Genomic DNA, 22,485 nt, shown 5'->3' with positions numbered 1-22,485 from the left:
TATTGGGTGTGATTTGCTGAAATCATAGTCTTGGGTTTTCCATTTTTTGGCCCAGTGTCAATGTGGTAAAGACAGTGCCAGCCAGGAAACTCCACCAAGCACGCAAATAAAAGCTGGGCTGGAAGCCACACGCTTCTAAAAACCAGAGGCTTCCCTCAGGAATCTTACTGGAACAACTACATCAGCTACATTTACCAGCAACTTTCTGTTGCTGCAACATTTACCAAAATATACGTACTGTAAATCCTATATAGCTATAGAGTATTTTAGTTCAGCTGTTTTCCAATAAAACAGTCTTTAGAGACAGCTAAAAGAAGAACAGCATAATACTCATTCAGAATGTTCCAGCTCACATTCTTACTTACTATAAAGGAGTCAAAAAATATGAACCTGTTGTTATTCAGTAAATACAATGATGTGAGTTCTGCTAATAATTTTATCTCATTCCGTTTTACTGACCTTCTAAAGTTATTAACTAGGATTTTTGGTTCATTCATGACAGGATAGGTTACACATTATTCATCAGTTCAAGTTCAATTCACCATCATGGCCGATTTGTATCTCTAATTCACCTCTCTTTGGGAGGAAACCGGAGCTCCCAGAGAAAACCCACACAGACACGGAGAGAACCTGCAAACTGCACACAGAAAGGACCCAAAACTGTCCACCTGGGAATCGAACCCAGGACCTTTTTGATGGTGGTACCCATCAAACCACCATACTGCCCCCCAAACTTCCAAAGAAGTAAAACCCATGCAGCTCCACTATTGATTTTACTTTCTAATGATCCTAAACTCTGTATTAGTGTCCCAAATGACATCTTCTTGCTGTGAGGCGACAGTGCTACCCACCGAGCCACCGTGCCGCCCCATCAGAAACATAAGATCTATAAATGGTTTTCTAGTCCAGGTTATACTTCCGGGTTATTATTACAATGTGCAATATTCTCACATGTGCAGTTATTTGTAAATATTTTTCAGAGTTTTTCTGACTATTTATTATTATTATTATTATTATTATTATTATACATTGTACTATTTTTATTTTTATTGTCTATTTTTTGTACTGAGTGCTGTACTATCCCTTTGCTGCTGCAACAATGTGAATTTCCCCACTGTGGGACTAATAAAGGATTATCTTATCTTATCTTATACTTCTTTGTATAACTTCATAATGAACCTGTTTTCACATCCACCACCTGTGATTTTTATAGGTTCAAGGTTAAATATTAATTTAAGATGATTATTAGATTATTAGTGGTTAGTGTAATCGACTAGTGATCAGAAGATTGCTGATTAAAGCCCCACCACTGCTAAGCTGCCAATGCTAGGCTCCTGAGCAAGGCTCTTAGGTCTTAATTACATGCATTTCTTCAGTCATAACTGTACATCTCTTTGAATAAAATCATCTAATTAATGCTCTTAATGTGCTACTACTAGTAATAATAGTAATAATACAGTATCACACTATCAGTAATCATAACTGTTACTGTAATGTGTATTAAAAAGTCAGAACATTTAGCATTAAAGTAAATCCAGAGTGAATGCTAAATAATGCATCTATTTAAAGTGCTGGTTCATTTAAAACTTATAATCTACATTCTTTGATAAGTGCCTGACTTTTGTACAACCATTAATTTTTTTAATTATTTGTTTACTAAAGATCATGAAATTGCACTTAGTTTCATTGCTTCAACCTAAATTTACTTTACGTAAGACAGGAAAACAACATTAGCATAAACAACACCATAAAATCAGTACGAGTTTTTCATTTGGCTGGTCTTACAGTGAAAGCAGGTCGGTGCATGCGGAAGCGAAACAGAACGGCCACCAGAAATGGTTCCACTGTTAGGCAATAAAATAGTGTTGTGAAATGACAATATGTGATGTACGACCAGGAAGTCGTATTAGCTACCACAGTGTCTGTTCTAATAGATCTTAATAATGACCTGCAGTTTAACACATGTCTACTTTTTAAAGAATGATAAACATCAGTGCAGGATTAAAGTCAAGACTTTTGTGTGGTTGCAGACGTGGTGTCCAAATGATCGTTTCTGATTTCACTTCAGTGATGTAACTGTATCCGCTGCCTGTAGTAATCATTCAACATATAATATAAAAAATCCCTTAGAACTGAGCAATAGAGCAATATAAATTTTTTATTAGCACATAAAACTAAAAAACGAACGTTATTTAATCTACTTATGGTGGAAATGCCCACTTCATAGTACACGCACCTTTTGACTTTGCACTATATAACCCAAAACGTAAACAAACACATAAAGAAAGATATTTATACACCCGGGGCGGCACGGTGGCTCGGTGGGTAGCACTGTCGCCTCACAGCAAGAAGGTCCTGGGTTCGATCCCCAGGCGGGGTGGTCCGGGTCCTTTCTGTGCGGAGTTTGCATGTTCTCCCCGTGTCTGCGTGGGTTTCCTCCCACAGTCCAAAAACATGCAGTCAGGTTAATTGGAGACACTGAATTGCCCTATAGGTGTGTAGGTGTGTGTGTGTGTGTGTGTGTGTGTGTGTCTGCCCTGCAATGGACTGGCGCCCCGTCCAGGGTGTTACTGTGTGCCTTGCACCCATTGAAAAGCTGGGATAGGCTCCAGCACCCACCCGCAACCCTAATTAAATAAGCGGATAAGAAAATGAATGAATTAATGAATTTATACGCCCCAAACTATTAACCGTAGTACTTTATGCATGAGACAGAAGAGGTAAAAAAAAAAGACAGATTTTGCAGAACTGTGGTTCAATTTTGGCCCATTCTCTTGGCAAATGGTTTTGCAATTTTAAAACCATCCATGATTTATAATTGCCGTTACCATGAAATACAACTAACAGCACAGTAAGATTCGAGTTCAGTAAGAAAGCATGAAACGTGTGACTGTTGGTCACTGAAAATGATAATGATGATGTTTACACTGTGTAGTGTAAGCGAGCAGGATTCTGAGTGAACGTTCATACCTGAACAGCCGACGGTGTCTTTAGCGGTGAGGGTTTTGTTACAGTTAGGACACAGAGCTGTATGGACGGAGCTCACAGAGCTAAACACGTGTCCATTTACAGCTTTCTTCTCTCTGGCTTCTCGCTCCTTCTCCCGGCTCTTCTCTTTCTCCTGTGTGGGGGTGAAAAATAGAGGGATGATGTGTCGGTTTTACAGGGTTTATAAAAACATGCAATATAACAACGGTAGTCATTTACACACTTCTTTATACTCATCATTTTCTGAATAAAGAGCATTATATTAAATTATATAGAGGGTCATGTTGAAGTCATTACTGCTATAAGTGGGGCAAATTATAGACAAATTATTTTTCCACTAAATGTTTTGCTAAATAAACTGCACTGATCTAAAATGTGCTATTTTTTCTTTCTGGGTTGTGTTCTGGTTTTTCTTTACAACTTGGTCTTGAGACTTATTTACATTTACGACATTTAGCAGACACCTTTACCCAAAGCGACTTACATTACAGTTACAGTCTGAGCAATTGAGGGTTAAGGGCCTTGCTCAGGGGCCCAACAGCAGCAACCTGGCAGTGGTGGGGCTTGAACCAGCAACCTTCTGATTACTAGTCATGTACCTTAACCACTAGGCTACAGCTTGCCCTATTTCACAATTATATCTAAAGTGACTTACAATTGGGACCAAGAACAAAGCAAGAAACAGAGGATTAGGGCTCTCGCTCAAGAACCCAATACTGGCAACTTGCTGATGGCGGAAGGGGCCTGAACTAGCAACCTTCTGATCACTAGTACTCTAACTGCTGAGGTACCACTTTCTTATACCATTTCAATTTAATAACACCAGAAAGTAAAATGCTCTTAAAACAAAAAGCTTCATTTGAACTTTTCCTTTAACCTGTATTAAAGCACCAACTGCAGGCAGGCCATTCTAGCACCTGGGATTCCTGATTACATGTTTATGTTGTTCTAACAGGTGCCTGGTATGTTATTCTGTTTCAAACTAAAACACAGAAATAATTCTCCAGTTAGGTAGGACACAAGCGTGTTGAAATAGCAATAAAACCCCAACAACCTCGCTCTCTCAGGCACCGATTATGCCTGTAGGATTGCCGGCTAGGTTGAGACCACTGCTGGTTTTTCATTTGTATAGAAGCATAAACGGTTGAATTCTGGAATAATTAATCTTAGCAAACTAACAGAAATTAAGTAAGTAATAATAATAACATGCCTCACATCTCTGAATTTGTATTTCCTTAAATAATTGAAGTATAAAAATCATGACAGGCCAATCGGTTGTTTGTTCATCAAGCAAATGTTCTATTCTGCACTATAATGCACGTCAGTCTCAGACATGAACCTCTTAGCCTAAGTTCCCGTATTACCAACTTCCTGTTTGCAACAAAGCAAAAGAACATCAACAGCAAGATCAACACAATGCCAAAACTGTTCAGGATTAACGTCTGAACGTCACACATTTCCTCAAATTAACTCGGGACACAATCCGTCAACAAGGTGTCACCTGGAAGCGCCAACAATTCGATATGAAACTCCTGTCAGCTTCAGAAAGTCTGAGCACTGTCCGGTTCACTGACCACACATATTAAAGAAGTGAAAAATGCTGAACATCACACGCAACCACGACGACAATCAAGCCGAACAAACAGATTCCATCTCCAGATCAATCCTACCTCTTCTTCTTTAGAGCCGGGGATCTTAAGCGAGCGCCCGTGTTCAAAAAGTTTTCTATAGCTTAACATAACGGAGAGGAACTGGAGCCTTCGGAGGCTCGCTCGAACTGAGAGACAGTTCAGCTTCACACCCAGCAGAGAGGAAGTGATGCTCTAAGCATAGGAGGTGCGCTTCCTCTGCTGACCTCGGATCAGCCTAATCCTTATCAATACTGCGTTCGGAGCGGGACGAGTAAAGCCAAGCTTCCAGCATGACAATGACATGACGGCAGCTTCCCAAAAGGAAGTGCTGTAACTGTGGGACTTCAGGAGGCAGAATGAAGAGCTTACAAATCACGCTGTGCCTCATCTTCCTGCCTGACTTCCTGTGCAGCGGGGGCAGATCGGAAGCCTGTAACGCTTTAACAGTTCTCAATGCTGCACGGGTTTATCTCGCTGGGTTCTGCAAGTAATGCAAGTAATGCAGCAAACTACAAATAAACCGAGGCTTTAAGGCTTCAATATTGAAGAGCTATAGCTATTTATTTTTAGTAACACTTCTATAAGTATGGGTTTAAAGGAATGCACAAGCTATATTATAGTACTTATGTATAGTACCAATAAAATGTCTGCAGCCCCAACCAGACCACATCTATCTGCCTGCTTCTCTGTATATATTCACAATACTTATATAATATTGTTTAAGCAAATCCCCACTGTTCACCACTGTAATAAGGTAACATAGCGCACATAGGCTGTAGTACAGGGTTTTTTAAGCAACCCACACCTTGCCCATGATTTTTTGTGACCCAGGCAACACAAACCTCATCAAAAACATCAAAACATAGCCGCTCAGGTGGCGCAGCGGTAAAAAGACGCGCTGCAACCAGGGCTGGATTCTGAGTACGTGGTATCGAATCCAGCTCTGCTTCACCGGTTCAAAGCCGAGTGGCTATATGAGCAACGATTGGCCGGTTGCTCATATGGGGGGGGTGGGACAAAGAACCAGATGTGGGTCTCTCTCTGTCAGAATGCGATTACGTTCTCTGCCGGCTGATTAGAGGCGCCTGCACAAGAGATGCCCTTAGGGTGTGTCTCTCCGCATGCAACGCTAGGTGGCGCCAAACTCATCAATGTGCGGGTGGCAAAGATGCATCTGGCTGCTGCTCGTGTTTCGGAGGGGATATGGGTTAGCTTCGATCTCCTCGGTCAGGGCGGGGTTCGGCATAGACAGAGAGGAAGCACGATGCTAATTGAACAATTGGATGCGCTAAAGAATGGTGGCAATCTGGTCCCACTGTGGTTTGCAAGATGTCAAGTAAAGTCTCCACAAGGGGGCGTTCGTGTACAAGTTCATTTTGTTTCCATGTGCCTGTTAAAATTCGTTTATTTAATGATTATTATTTTTCTCTGTGATCCATTTTTTGGGCTTGGTTTAAAAAAACATGTAAACAATTCTGTATTGCACAAACAGCATTTCACTGGCCCTGTATTCATACTCTGCAGAATGACATTAAGGCTAAATCTAATCTCATCTAATGTGGCTTAAACCAGCATCCTTCTGATCACTAATCCAGTATCTAAACTGCTGATGTACTCGAGAAAACAATGTGAACTACGTGAACTTACCCTGCTTTTCTTGTACATTTTACTCTTCAGGTAGCTGAAAGTGCGGCTGACTTTGTTTTCATTTTTTTCTTCAAAACCCATGCGTAATGAGCCCGGCTCCTCTTCCGTTATACTGGAAAAAGCAACGTTTTCAAGCCGGTATTATAAAAACAAACGTTTAATGTATGATGAGATAATAACCTGTTAAGAGTTTACCTGTATCGGAGAGAATTGCTAGCAAAGTATCTCATACCTGGGGGACATAAACAGAACAATAATGTATGAATTAAACATTTAACTATTTAAACTGGTGTTACTGGTACTAAGCAGGTTGGTAGAGTATTTTATCTCAACTCTTTGCTTATAAGCAATTATTCCTTTCTTATTCACCTCCAATCATTTTCACTTTCAGCAATTTTCAATTGTCATTTAATTTAAAAAGGAAGGGCGTGGGTGCAGCAGGTAGAGCTCTGGAGCTCTGCATCTAAGAAGTCTTTGAGAATATTTGGCATGTTCTCTCAATATCAACAGGGTTTGTTTTTCACCTCAAGAAAACCTTCACGTAAAGTGGATTGGCTGAATTGTCATTGCTCTTGGTGTGTGTGAACTGGCATCCTTGCCTCCAGTGTTTCTGGTCAGGCTCCTAACCAAGATCTTCGTCCTGCTTCGTATGGAGCAGTTATTGAAGATCTTGGAGCCCTGGATGCATTTGTTTGTGCTTTCATGTCGGTAAGTGCAAGAACGAGTGTTACAAGAGAAAATTCTGAAACGCTTGTATTGAAAAGTCGTGGGAAAGCAGGAACATTCCAGTTTGAAATATTAAAACCGCGGAAGGTCTGATGGTTCTACAGTCGTGCTGACAGACAGTAATTCTGGCGCTTTAGGACAAGCAGCTTCTAACGGAGACAAAGTGGAAAAGTTGGCAGGGTTGTGTTGCTAGCAACTCCTCCATGGAGATGGAAAATATCTCAAACATTTCAGTAAGTGCTCATTTTTAACCCGGAGTAAAAGCATTGGCAAACGTCTGCTTCAAAAACAGTCATTCTGCAGAGTTTTTATTAAGTTTAAAGATATTATTTCTGAATATTTTATTAAATATTGGGTTGGGTTCTACTGTAGTAATCTAACATAGTGCTACGGTGCTACAGCTAAGACACAGGACTGTGTTTCTACTAGAATCTGTCTGGGATTGTTTTAGCTTGTGCTAGGGATGTAACGATGCACCACAAGGCAGTTAAAAATCAGTGCACATGAATTGATATTCACTTTAAACAGCAGAGGGCACTGGCACTATTCACCTCGCCTGGTTGACGTCACTACAGGGTTGCCAGGTTCGGAATTTTTCAGCCAAATTTATTTATGTCAGGATAATTTCTTTATTTGTATTATTCATTTATTTATTTAATGTGGGATTTGTTTTAAAATTTAATTTCAGCTTTCTTTACAGAAAAAGGGAAATGTGCAGCATTGTTTGGCATAGTTTGTAGTTACCTGAGAAATAAAAGGACATTCATTATTTAGATAAATAAAAGATTTTATTATATTTTTTTAAGAGAAATAATAAGAGAACTTTATCATAATTTGTCTTCATTTTCATTTTGTTTAAAAAAATCGGAAAAAAAACATATCGTGAACCCAGTATCGTGAATCGTATCGCATCGTGGGTAGAGTGTATCGTTACATCCCTCGCTTGTGCTGATACTCTAATGCTGTGACTTACTGACAGACTCGTCCTCATCACTGGATGAAGAGCTGACTGTGAAAGCATGTTTAGATTTTTGAAGAATCGGAGAGACGCTCAGGGCAAGAGAGATCCCTCGTTTAGGATGATCCCTTGCTTTAGTTGGTCATGGGTAATTCGGAGAAAAAAAAAGAAACCAGAGCGACAGTGAGGAGTTTAAGTGACTATGATGCTTTAAAATTAAAAAGGGAATGAGCAAACTCTAAATAACAAATATTTCATAATGTTCAATGGGCGCAAGGCACACAGTAACACCCTGGACAGGGCACCAGTCCATCGCAGGGCAGACACACACACACTCACACACACACACACACACACACACACACATACACACATACACACACATACACACACATACACACACCCATTCACCTATAGGGCAATTCAGTGCCTCCAATTAACCTGACTGCATGTTTTCGGACTGTGGGAGGAAACCGGAGCTCCCGGAGCAAACCCATGCAGACACGGGGAGAACATGCAAACTCCACACAGAAAGGACCCGGACCGCCCCGGCTGGGAATCGAACCCAGGACCTTCTTGCTGTGAGGCGACAGTGCTACCCACTCAGCCACCGTGCCGTAAATAATGTATTTCTGATATCTAAATAATAAACAAAATATTAAACACATCATTGCAGAACGTTGGATGGTTAACACAGAGTGAAATCCAAAATATACTAAACAATGATGGAAGTTGTAACATGACTTACCATCGATGTCCCTCTGGCTGATGGACAGCATGGACACGGACTCTCGGAGGGGCAGAGTCATAGACTGGCAGGCGCGTCTCAATGGCCGAGATTTCCTCAATTTCTAGAAATGATGAACGTCAGAATCAGTTTATCAGCTATATGTGATCTTTCCAATCTAAGAGAAAACTGGCCACACTGTTCCTTTAATCTACCTGAATGTCCAAATTGCTGCTGTCCCCCAGGTCTGAGTCCAGCCCCTCCTCGGTGAGGGACACCTGGGAGCCCGTGTCTTCACTGAGCTGGCTCCGAGATGAACGTGCCTCCTGCGCCTGCCATTGTTTCCCATCACTCCGCCCTGCTGCCAGACCCTCCAGACTGACACTGTCAGAACACAGAAGAGTTCAGCTGAATGTAAAACACACAAACACACAGAATTCGGTCTCTAGCACCTACGATGCATCTAAGTATTTGTTTTTAACTACAGACGTGGTACTTCGGTTCTGAAAATGCTCCATCATTTAAATAATGTTTTTTATTAGAATAAAATAATGCTTTTCGGAATAAAATAATGCTGGTCAGGTTTTCGGTGGTCTTTATAATATGCACACATTACATATTCACACTGAGTGATGTTTATTTATTAGGATGTTAACGTCATGTTTTACACACATTCATGACAGGACAGGTAGTTACTGGTTACACAAGATTCATTACTTTATATATTTAATGTCAAACACGGTCATCTCCAATTCACCTCACTTGCACGTCTTTGTACTGTGGGAAGATGCAAACTCCATATACAGAAAGGACCCGGACCGCCCCACCCGGGGATCGAACCCAGGACCTTCTTGCTGTTAGGCGGCAGTGCTACCCACCGAGCCAACCCAATTCACACTGAATGATATTTATTTTTATTAATAATTCCTTTATCTATCTGCTTTCGATTTTCAATTGGTTGCTTAATACTAAGATTTTGTGAAACATGACGTTTGTCCTTTTTGCCATAAATAGGATTAAACATCTACAAACCAAATGTCAAAGAAGGTGTGACGGTAGGAAAGTGTAAATGAAAGCAGCCAGCAATAATTTGCACGTCTGTTTTGGTCTGTATTTGACTTTAAAGTAATAAAGCTAATCAATGTTTGTATATATAAGCTAATTCTTAATTTAATCTTTAAAAAAACTGTTGGGATATGGGCGTGTTCACTGCTGCATTAAATGAACTACAGTTAACGTTTACTGATTATAGCTGTGAACGTAAATGTTTCTTCCCATGCTCCTGCTTGATATAACACTTTAGCTGTTCAGCAGAGTCCAGGATCTCCGTTTTTAATGAGAGATGGATCTGGACTACAGGCAGACCATTCTAGCACCTGCACTCTTAATATGAAGCCATGCTATAACACATGCAGAAGCAGAGGCTTTATTGTCAGATGTCTTCTAGATGGCAGCACACTTTGCTCTAAAATGTGTATGTAGTTCTGTCTATGCATCTCATAGCATTGATTGAGCTTTTACAGATGGGTAAGATACCCATGCCCCTGGCCACTGCCACTAACACCCCTATATCATTACAGATGCTGGCCTTTTGAGCTTTGCATTAATAAGAATCATGACGGCCCTTTTCCTGTTAGGCCAAGAGAACCCGACTTTCATTAATGCTAAAAACTATTAAACTATTAAAACATGGACTTTTCAAACCGCAGCACACATGGTCCATCTCAGATAAGCTTTAGCCCAGAGAAGTTGGTGGCATACCTGGATATTGTTGATATATGGCTTCTGCTATGCATGGTTTCATGTTTACTGACCAGGTTCTTTTTAATATTTTCGAGCCTGTGTGGTTATTTTCATTGCAGAAGCTTGTTGGTTTCAGGGCTGTACCATCTGAGAGATCGAAAGTCATGAGCATTTGATATTGGATTTTAACCCTGCCCCTTACGAACAGAGATTTCTCTCAGTTCTCTAAATGTTTAATACTTGTTAAGGACTGGAGATAGCTAAATCTTTAAATGTCCTGACATTATTATTTTTCTACACCGTGGTGGTGAATCTGGATCCATCCTTTCTTGTAAACGTCTGAGCCTTTTATTAATCTTTCTTTTAAACCCAATTCGAATATCATCATCTGTTAACTACTAATACCTGTTTACCAAAACAAGTGTTTTTAATTGTTCCATGAATTTCCCAGTCTTTCATTACATTATCCCAGTTTTATTGGAATGTGTTGCAGACATTAAACTGAAAATTAATGTGCATTCACTAAAATCAATAAAGTTAAAAAGGTAAAACATTAAATACTTCTTTGTAAGCAGACATGAGCAGCAGTAACTATAGCCTGTGTTTGTTTGGGTGTTACATACCCTTTAATCTATGGATATGTGCATATGTGCTTTTATTAGCAGAGAAACCTTTACGTGCTTACTGTGGGCGTGTAAGTGACCGAGTAAGCAACATGCTAGGTCTATGAGGTGCATAACATCACAAACAGCACAATAAGTGGCTGAGTAATGAGCAGTATGGCTACAATAGTACATAGTTTACACTGTAAACCTCCTGCATATAAATCAGTATCAAAAAACCACACAGTGTTTTGTCAATGTAGGAATTTACTATGTAGCATCGGCTGAAAATCCAGCGCTCGTTTGACGCAGACTTGCAGAGAAGCTGCACAAATATGTTATTAGCACAAGTTACGACGATGACCGCATTTGTCATCCTGTTTGAAAGTCATGCAGCGAAACACAGGAGCAAATTTCAGCTCTGTTTAGCTTGGCTAAGCGAAATTGAACAAATGAGAACATGGTGCACAAAACAAAAGGGACAATACTTTATCTGAGACTCTGACAAGCAAACACACCAGCACACACACACACACACACACACACACACACACACACACAAAGCAACACGTGCAGTACCTGAGGAGCTGACTAATCTCATCCAGGTCTGAACTGAAGGGGGCATCAGTGGGACACCAGCTAAGACTGCGAGAGGGATGAGGGTGGGTGAACCAAAAGTGAACAAAGGCACTTTAAGATTGATTGATTGATTGATTGATTGAAGAAATTTGCTTTGAACAGTTATTAAATAAGACAGGGTGAAATGAAAAGCAGTCTTTGATATGAAAGCGGTTGGAAGAAGCTTTGAAAAGAGGTAATACCTTCTTCTATGAAACATGGGCTTTTGGTCCCGGGACCTCCGTACAGAACTGGAAATGAACATATAAGGAAGATAGAGATGAAAAAAGCAGAATTAATGAGTCAAACAGAAAAGTTCTCCATAATAATTACTGAGCGTGCAGCCTTATTATTATTATGTGTTCAGATGAGAACTGGATTACAGATGATAAAAGTAATGAAGAATGAAGGAAGGTGAAAGCTGTGTTCCTGGAACAGTTGGTTTACTGATGATGAACGTAAATGAGAGGAAGGGAAGGTGACTAGAAGAAGATGGATGGATCATCTTGGCTCCTCTGATGACTCATCAGCACTAGGTATGAATAAATGTGCCCGTCAACACACACTATAGGGACAAAAGTATTCGGACACCCCTTACAAATATTGAATTCATGTGTTTAAGCCACAACAAATCAGTTATTTGAAGGATATTACAAGCGTTCTTCAAAAAGTTTCCACACTTATTTCACTCTATTAACTAATGACATCACTTTTCTACATGTTCACCTTCAGATGCATCTTTTCAGTGTCGTACCAACTTTTTAATGTCATCAGCACAAAATGTTTTAGGTTGAGCGCATAGCCACTGATGCACCGCTGCTTTTTCACATCATCATCACATGAAAATGTTCTTCCCCTTAAAGCTTCTTTGAGCGTTCAAATAGATGGAGCTAAATCCGAACTATAAGCATGACCGATTACTACTCCTCCCACCCTCACCGCTTATAACCAAAATATATAAGTGCAGAAACTTTTTGAAGATCCCTGATACATGCTTCTAACTTTGCATTAAAAGTTTAGGTAAGGCCCTTTCCATGAAGAAAAGCTCAGAGCCCTGACCCCAGCCCCACTCAACAGCTCTGGAATGAACTTGAGCATCAACTGAGGCTTTAATGACATGACCAACATCAGTACCCAGCCAATCAAATGCTCTTTTGACTGAATAGGCACAAATTCTCACTGACATACTTTAAAGTCTTGTGAGAAGCCTTCTGAAAAGAGTGGCTGTGGTTTTAGCAATAGCTAGAACACATAGAGGTCACCATTTGCATTAAAAAAAATATCCAACAAGCTCATGATAAGGTGTCCAAATACTTTTGGTAGCATATATGGTCTTCCATGTATCTCAAGGCCAAATAATTTCGGTTGATATTCTGTGCATCAAAATTACCTTTAAAATGGAGGTAAATTAGGATGCCCATCAGATTCAGTGCATTTATTATACTGTATGTATCCATCATATTAACAGTGTATTCACATGAGGTTGTATTAACTGTGTTATGGTAGGACAGCAGGTTGCCAGTACAGGTGCCACCCCTGCCACTGTTTGGCCCCTGTGCAAGGCTATTAACTCTTATAAGCTTAACTCTTATATCCAGTCACAGTTGTCGCTTTGGATGAAGGCATCTGCTAAATGCCATAAATGTATTTTCTCTGCCAGTGGTCGTCATTTGGAGATGTGAGAAGATAAAAAAGGAAGTGGCTTCATGAAACTTTAATGCTTCAATCAAAGTGCGCTTTAAATCTTATTAAACAGCTACAAAGCTACAACAAGTGATTACAGAGTTAGCACACGTGAGACTGATATATATATATATATAATTTATCCCAGGCTTACAGTTTTACAGCTCACTAACTGCTGTGTCGTATTTTTCTCACAAAGTCGTGGTTCTAAATTAAAGTGGAATCCAACAATTCAGCGTTTTGTGAAACGGTGAGAATCAGTTTCTCTTCACCGTGTCTGTCTGTGTGTCACTTCTGTACAAGTCATTTTTTTCAATAATTTCCTTTGGGATAAATGAAGTATCTGTCTGTCTGTCTATCTATCTGTCTATCTATCTATACATATGTCTATCTATCTACCTAATCTATTTATATATATATATACTGTATATACTGTATATCTATCTATCTATCTATCTATCTATCTATCTATCTATCTATCTATCTAATCTATCTATACATACGTCTATCTATCTACCTAATCTATTTATATATATATATACTGTATATACTGTATATCTATCTATCTATCTATCTATCTATCTATCTATCTATCTATCTATCTATCTATCTAATCTATCTATACATATGTCTATCTATCTACCTAATCTATTTATATATATATATACTGTATATACTGTATATCTATCTATCTATCTATCTATCTATCTATCTATCTATCTATCTATCTAATCTATCTATACATATGTCTATCTATCTACCTAATCTATTTATATATATATATACTGTATATACTGTATATACTGTATATCTATCTATCTATCTATCTATCTATCTATCTATCTATCTATCTATCTATCTAATCTATCTATACATACGTCTATCTATCTACCTAATCTATTTATATATATATATACTGTATATACTGTATATACATGTATCTATCTATCTATCTATCTATCTATCTATCTATCTATCTATCTATCTATCTATCTATCTATCTATCTATCTATCTCTGTCTGTCTGTCTGTCTGTCTGTCTGTCTATCTATCTACCTGTCTGTCTATCTGTCTGTCTGTCTATCTGTCTGTCTGTCTATCTACCTGTCCGCCTGCCTGCCTGCCTGCCTGCCTGTCTGTCTGTCTGTCTGTCTGTCTGTCTGTCTGTCTGTCTGTCTGTCTGTCTGTCGTCTAATCTTAATATACCATATACAGGTGTGCAGTACGGCACCCCTAGAGCCGAGAGGGTTAAGGGCCTTGCTCAAGGGCCCAACAGTGGCTGCATGGCAGAGCTAAGATTCAAACCCTCAAACTTTAGATTAATAGTCCAAAGATCTACCCACTAAGCTACCACTGTCCCATGTAAGTAGCCTGACAGTGACCTTCTTGCGAATCTCGTGAAAAGAAGAGGTGTCTACATACTTATAGCCACGTAGTACATTAATGTAATCAGCACAGTCGTCTACGTCTGTCCTCCACTGACCTGCGCTGATTCATGTCTTCCTCTCCGGCCGGGTTCTTGCCCGGCCCCCAGCTGTGCCGACGGAACGGGGAGAGCGATCGGATAGACGAGCGCAGCAGAGCCGAGCGCAGCGGAACCTCGGTCACGCAGTCGTTGGCTTCCTCCTCGGCCTCTGCTCCTCCTCCTGCGCCTCCTCCTCGCCGCTGCACGTCCTCGCAGCTTTCTGTAGAGGAGCTCGGCTGGTGCAGGCTGGCAGTGTCGTCTGTGGACGAGCAGGACACGGACACTTCGCTCGCGGTGTCGCTGGCACCTACAGCTTCCTGACCCTGAGAAAGAGAGAAAGTACTTATTTATCAAACTCCACACAGAAAGGACCCGGACCGCTCCACCGGGAATCAAACCCAGGACCTTCTTGTTGTGAGATGACAATGCTACCCAACGAGCCACAGTGCCGCCCAATTAGGAAACCGGAGCTCCCGGAGGAAACCCACACAGACACAGGGAGAACATGCAAACTCCACACAGAAAGGACCCGGACCGCTCCAGCTGGGAATCGAACCCAGGACCTTCTTGTTGTGAGACGACGGTGCTACCCACCGAGCCACCGTGCCCAATTAGGGTAATGAATTAATGAAAAACTATGGCAGGAATTCAGGGTTCGAATCCCCAGCGGTGCTATCGGTCAGTAGGGCGTCTACATACAGACATAACTGGCTATGTCTGAGAGGGCGATATGAATGAGGCCCTGCGATAGATTGACCCAGAGTGACCCTGAACAGGATAAAATGAGATGAAAATGAAATAAACAACAAAGACGTGCATAAATAAAACGCCAATATCCATTTGTCATTTAATTTATGTGATTTTAATTGATTGTAGTTTATATAGCTTCTGAACCTGTGCCATCTCACTAGACTGCATCATAAATGCAGGAGCTGCACTTATACACACAGAAACAAACCATATACCGTGTGGAAAGCATTTTAAACAGCAAGTTTCAGCACTAACTACATAAAACACCTAAACCACACCCTACTAACCCAAATGGAATCCCTGGGTACAGGGTGTGAGGTTGTACTCATTCCCTGGTGCGGTGTAGCAGTTCCTGAGAACAAGCGAAGGTGATGAAGGATCTGCACACACACACACACACACACTAAAGGGTTTGTTAGGACTCTGGGGATGAAAGCTTTCCATTCATGCACCCCAGAAATCATTTCCAACACGTGTGTGTGAGGAAGCCGAGGAGCGGGAGGGGGGGCGGCGGCGAGCCGAGGCTTGACGGAGCAGAGACGAAGCTACCAACGCTGTGGTCACATGACCTCTAATGAGAGCGTCCCTGCAGCTATACGGCTGACAAAGTGAGTTCATGAGATTCTTGTGGAACTATGCAGAGATGAAGACACAGTTCATAGTTTTAAATAAAAATATATACAGTTTTTAAAGGGTTTATTATTGCACAATGAACTAAAATAATCTAAAATAGTGAACACATCCTGCCTTGCCCCCCCTTAAAAACATACATACATACAAGTTCAACAGTTACATTTGGTTTACTGTATGTTTTATTTATGTATTTTTATCACGACTGCTCACGTATTTATGTTTAATAATTTAACTTGACTTCTCTGTGGCCATATACACCAATCAACCATAACATTAAAACCACCTCCTTGTTTCTATACTCACTGTCCATTTTATCAGCTCCACTTACCATATAGAAGCACTTTGTAGTTCTACAATTACTGACTGTAGTCCATCTGTTTCTCTACATACTGTTTTTACCTGCAGTGACACTGACATGGTGGTGGTGTGTTAGTGTGTGTTGTGCTGGCATGAGTGGATCAGACACAGCAGCGCCGCTGGAGTTTTTAAACACCTCACTGTCACTGCTGGACTGAGAATAGTCCACCAACCAAATATATCCAGCCAACAGTGCCCCGTGGGCAGCGTCCTGTGTCCACTGATGAAGGTCTAGAAGATGACCGACTCAAACAGCAGCAATAGATGAGCGATCGTCTCTGACTTTACATCTACAAGGTGGACCGACTAGGTAGGAGTGTCTAATAGAGTGGACAGTGAGTGGACACGGTGTTTAAAAACTCCGGCAGCGCTGCCGCGTCTGATCCACTCATACCAGCACAACACACACTAACACACCACCACCATGTCAGTGTCACTGCAGTGCTGAGAATGATCCACCACCTAAATAATACCTGCTCTGTGGAGGTCCTGACCATTGAAGAACAGGGTGAAAGGGGGCTTACAAAGCATGCAGAGAAACCATGCAGACCGGATAACAGTCAGTAATTGTAGAACTACAAAGTGCTTTCAAAGTTCTTTTCAAGCCTAAAGATGCTATTTTTCCTTGTACTGCCACTTCTAAGTTCATGATAGTCTAAGTCCACTTTACATGATGATCTAGCAGCTTCTAATTTATAACAGTCCTATTTTTGATAAATTTCTAGCAATGAATACTAAATTTGGGGTCAGTAACAGATTGCTTGAATATGACCGTCCGATTCCGTTTGCACTTCCAGTGACTCATATTTAGCTAAATAACAGATGTTCATTGTATTACTCCAGCAGCTTGAGCCTTTTTTCATCATGCTGTCCACACAGTAAAATTTAAAAGGAAGCACTAAACTGAAAGCAAATTATCATGTACTCGTACCGTATAAAATTAAACAAGTTCTATGGAAAACGGCATTTTTACTGGGTTAAACATCCACATGAGTTTCTGTCTGGATTCCGTTTCCTCCCACCTTTCAAAAACCTGCAGAAAGTGGATTGGCTGCTTTAAATTGTCCCTATGTATGTAGGTTAATAGGCGATTGGTACTCTGTCCTGAGCCCAGTGATCTTCTGTGTAACTCTATTCAAAATAGATTAGAAAAACTCTAAAAGTAAAAAATTTAATGTATGGATATTTTTATTTGTTAATATTCTAAAGCCTCAATTTTAGTATTAATAGTCGAGGTTTTCAAATATGTTTAGCCACAATAAAACAAAAGCTGTTTTACCTTTCTGAAGATGCCCTCCTCTCCCGTGTCGGTGCTGGTACAGCCATCCGTGTCACTTCCTGAGTCTCGGAGGGTCGTGCTGCCTGTACTGTGCTGGACCGAAGACGGAACGCTGTCTGTAACAAACACAATCAATAGGTTTTATTCCCAGGAGTCATAAAGAGCCAAAGAGTCAAAAAGAAGAGACACACAACATGTCCTGCACACACAACACTTCCTGCACACATAACATGTCCTGCACACACAACATGTCCTGCACACACAACACTTCCTGCACACACAACACTTCCTGCACACACAACACTTCCTGCACACACAACACTTCCTGCACACATAACATGTCCTGCACACACAACATGTCCTGCACACACAACACTTCCTGCACACACAACACTTCCTGCACACACAACACTTCCTGCACACACAACATGTCCTGCACACACAACACTTCCTGCACACACAACACTTCCTGCACACACATCATGTCCTGCACAGACATATCCTGCACACACATATCCTGCACACACAACACTTCCTGCACACACAACACTTCCTGCACACACAACACTTCCTGCACACACATCATGTCCTGCACAGACATATCCTGCACACACAACACGTCCTGCACACACAACACGTCCTGCACACACAACACTTCCTGCACACACAACACTTCCTGCACACACAACACTTCCTGCACACACAACACGTCCTGCACACACATATCCTGCACACACAACACTTCCTGCACACACAACACGTCCTGCACACACAACACTTCCTGCACACACAACATGTCCTGCACACACACACACACACACACACAACATGTCCTGCACACACACTTCCTGCACACACAACATGTCCTGCACACACACACACACACACAACACTTCCTGCACACACAACATGTCCTGCACACACACACACACACACAACATGTCCTGCACACACACACACACACACATAACATGTCCTGCACACACACGCAACATGTCCTGCACACATAACATGTCCTGCACACACAACACTTCCTGCACACACAACATGTCCTGCACACACACACACACACACAACATGTCCTGCACACACACACACACGCAACATGTCCTGCACACATAACATGTCCTGCACACATAACATGTCCTGCACACACACGCAACATGTCCTGCACACACACACACAACATGTCCTGCACACACACACAACATGTCCTGCACACATAACATGTCCTGCACACACACGCAACATGTCCTGCACACACACGCAACATGTCCTGCACACACACACACAACATGTCCTGCACACATAACATGTCCTGCACACACACACAACACGTCCTGCACACACAAGCAACATGTCCTGCACACACACATGTCCTGCACACACACACACACATGTCCTGCACACACACACACATGTCCTGCACACACACACACACACACACACACACAACATGTCCTGCACACACACACACACGTCCTGCACACACACAACATGTCCTGCACACACACACACACACACACGTCCTGCACACACACACACACACATGTCCTGCACACACACACACACGTCCTGCACACACACACACACACACGTCCTGGACACACACAACATGTCTTGCACACACACACACGTCCTGCACACACACACACGTCCTGCACACAAACACACACACACACACGTCCTGCACACACACACACACACACACACATGTCCTGCACACAAACACACATGTCCTGCACACAAACACAACACTTCCTGCACACAGAACACGTCTTGCACACACGCGTCCTGCACACAAACACACACACACACACACACACACACACACACACACACACACACACACACACACGTCCTGCACACAAACACACACACACACACGTCCTGCACACACACACACACACACACACATGTCCTGCACACACACACACATGTCCTGCACACAAACACAACACTTCCTGCACACAGAACACGTCTTGCACACACGCGTCCTGCACACAAACACACACACACACACACACACACACACACACACACACACACGTCCTGCACACAAACACAACACTTCCTGCTCACACAACACGTCCTGGACACGCAACCCATCACATGTCCTGCACATGCAATACGTCTTGAACACGCGACATGTCCTGCACACGCAACATGTCTGCACACAGAACACGTCTTGCACACACGCGTCCTGCACACGAGACACACACACACACACACACACACACAACATGTCCTGCACACACACACACACATGTCCTGCACACACACACACACACGTCCTGGACACACACAACATGTCTTGCACACACACACACGTCCTGCACACACACACACGTCCTGCACACAAACACACACACACACACGTCCTGCACACACACACACACACACACACACACACACACACACACACACACACATGTCCTGCACACAAACACAACACTTCCTGCACACAGAACACGTCTTGCACACACGCGTCCTGCACACAAACACACACACACACACGTCCTGCACACACACACACACACACACACACACACATGTCCTGCACACAAACACAACACTTCCTGCTCACACAACACGTCCTGGACACGCAACCCATCACATGTCCTGCACATGCAATACGTCTTGAACACGCAACATGTCTGCACACAGAACACGTCTTGCACACACGCGTCCTGCACACGAGACACGTCCTGCACACCCAATATGCCCTGCACACGCGACATGTCCTGACGAGTTTCTTCCCACCTCTTAAAAACCTTTCACTAAGATGACTGTCTGCACTTTACTACACTTTATTGTCCCCTGGTGTGTGTGAGTAAGTACATGGGTGGGGGTATGATGCATTGTAACTGACTAAAGCCCTGCAGAGGTTCGCTGCCCCCAGTGTTTCCAGGTTAGGCTCTAGATGCATCAGAAAGAATGAAAGTGTATAAAAAATTTTTTTTATTAAATTACACTATAAACATCTTAGCTTTTATTTAAAAAACTTTTCAAAGAATGAGTATTTCTGCTCAGTATTTATGTAATTTCTTCTTATTTTGTATTAGCAGCGAGACAGATGATCTAAAAACAAACTCAATTTAAACACACACTGAGTCTGATTCATTACGGACTCGTCTGTGAGTGAAAGTGAATAATAAATTGAACCATCAGCGATTTATGACTCCAGTGGCGTCTCAGAAGTCAGAATGTAGCAGTGAGCTTGGAACTGAAGCATTTTTCTTCACAGCAGCACTATTCATGGTATTGTGAGTTATCTATAGCACATCCTGCTGAGCATCCTGTCATGTCACGCTCAAAACATCGATGCACGAACCAGACCTACATACAGTCGGCGCAGACGAGGAGCCACCACGCAGTGACCTCGGCTCGACCAGCGGCGCTTTTTATTTAGCTCTCGATGTGACTCAGTCGATGTGAGAACGACATGACATCTTTTTTATTCATTCAAGCATGAGGTCACATCACCAGACGTTACATCACGGATCTCCACACATCTGAAAACTTCCAGCTACCAGAAGACATGAACATTTTTAAATGCTGGAATGAATCAGACTTCCTCCTGCCGTTTATAAGAAATACAAACTTCCCTAATCCTGTCTTTATTTATTTACATTTAGGGCATTTAGGAGACACCTTTATCTAAAGAGACTTCTAATTTTAGTTCATTAAAGCCAGGGGCCCAAGTGTAGCAACTTGGTGGTGATGGGGCTTGACCCAGCAACCTTCCAATTATGATTCCAGCACGTTACCAGCTGAGCTACCACTGCTAGCTGCACTAGGTACGAGCACTGAGATCTTGGGTCTAATTTTGACTGTGCTGTCAACCAGCAGGATGCCCACACAGACACGACTGGCTGTCTTACGGGAGGCTGGTGGTTATCTGAGTTACTGTAGCCTCATCCTCAGCTCAAACAAGTCTGGCTAATTTATTTCAACCTTCCTCATCAACAAAGAGTCTCTGGCCGCTCAGGTGGCGCATCTGTAAAACACGCTAGCACACCAGAGCTGGGATTTCGAATACATCATGTCGGATCTCAGCTCTGCCATCCGGCTTGGCTGGGCGGCTATATGAACAACGTTTGGCTGTTGTTTATACAGGGAGGGAGCCGGATAGGGAGCTCATAACTGATTCAATTACGACGTCTGCTGGCTGATTGATGGCGTCTGCACAAAGTCGAGGAATAATGCGTTGATCAGGGTGTGGCTCTCCTCAATCAGGGGCGAGGGTCAGCACCAGTAGGAGAGGAAGCATAATGCAGTTGAGTAAAAATTGAACATGCTAAAAATCGGAACAGAAGCAACAGAACTGCTGCTTACTGGATGTTTTTGTGTTACACTGTGAACACTACTGTAGCACAAAAAAAAGAATCTGCAGTTTCTGACTAACTTAACTCAGCCTATGACCACTGGGGTCAAAGTTTGTATCTCAGCTGTGCTAATGACCGACCGGGCGCCTAAACAGACATGATTGCAGCCTGAAACAAACAGTAAACACATCAATTCTATACAGAAACACCTTTAACAAGTCTCATTAATAAGAAAGGTGATGGAACATGAGGTTAACACGCCTCTGTCCCAACTTTTTTGGAGTGTGTTGAAGGCATCACATTCTAAATGTGTTTCAATTTACAAAATACGAAGAAGCTGATCAGTAAATC

At 42.0% G+C, this 22,485-nt stretch overlaps 1 protein-coding gene across 1 annotated transcript in view; it reads right to left on the bottom strand.

Annotated features, from left to right (window-relative positions):
- LOC134331909 (A-kinase anchor protein 13) overlaps positions 1–22,485 on the bottom strand; it is an 88,411-nt gene that overhangs the window by 20,929 nt on the left and 44,997 nt on the right. The window contains exons 9-17 of the mRNA XM_063013446.1: positions 17,807–17,922; positions 14,806–15,110; positions 11,844–11,891; positions 11,602–11,667; positions 8,893–9,061; positions 8,699–8,801; positions 6,462–6,498; positions 6,267–6,378; positions 2,971–3,121 (exon numbers count right to left, since the gene is read on the bottom strand). Coding sequence (XP_062869516.1) covers positions 2,971–3,121; positions 6,267–6,378; positions 6,462–6,498; positions 8,699–8,801; positions 8,893–9,061; positions 11,602–11,667; positions 11,844–11,891; positions 14,806–15,110; positions 17,807–17,922 — 1,107 coding nt within the window. The remainder of the gene's footprint in view (positions 1–2,970; positions 3,122–6,266; positions 6,379–6,461; positions 6,499–8,698; positions 8,802–8,892; positions 9,062–11,601; positions 11,668–11,843; positions 11,892–14,805; positions 15,111–17,806; positions 17,923–22,485) is intronic.

Source organism: Trichomycterus rosablanca, chromosome 17, assembly GCF_030014385.1.
Source record: "Trichomycterus rosablanca isolate fTriRos1 chromosome 17, fTriRos1.hap1, whole genome shotgun sequence".
Lineage (NCBI taxonomy): Eukaryota > Metazoa > Chordata > Actinopteri > Siluriformes > Trichomycteridae > Trichomycterus > Trichomycterus rosablanca.
This window is presented reverse-complemented; position numbering and strand designations above follow the sequence as displayed.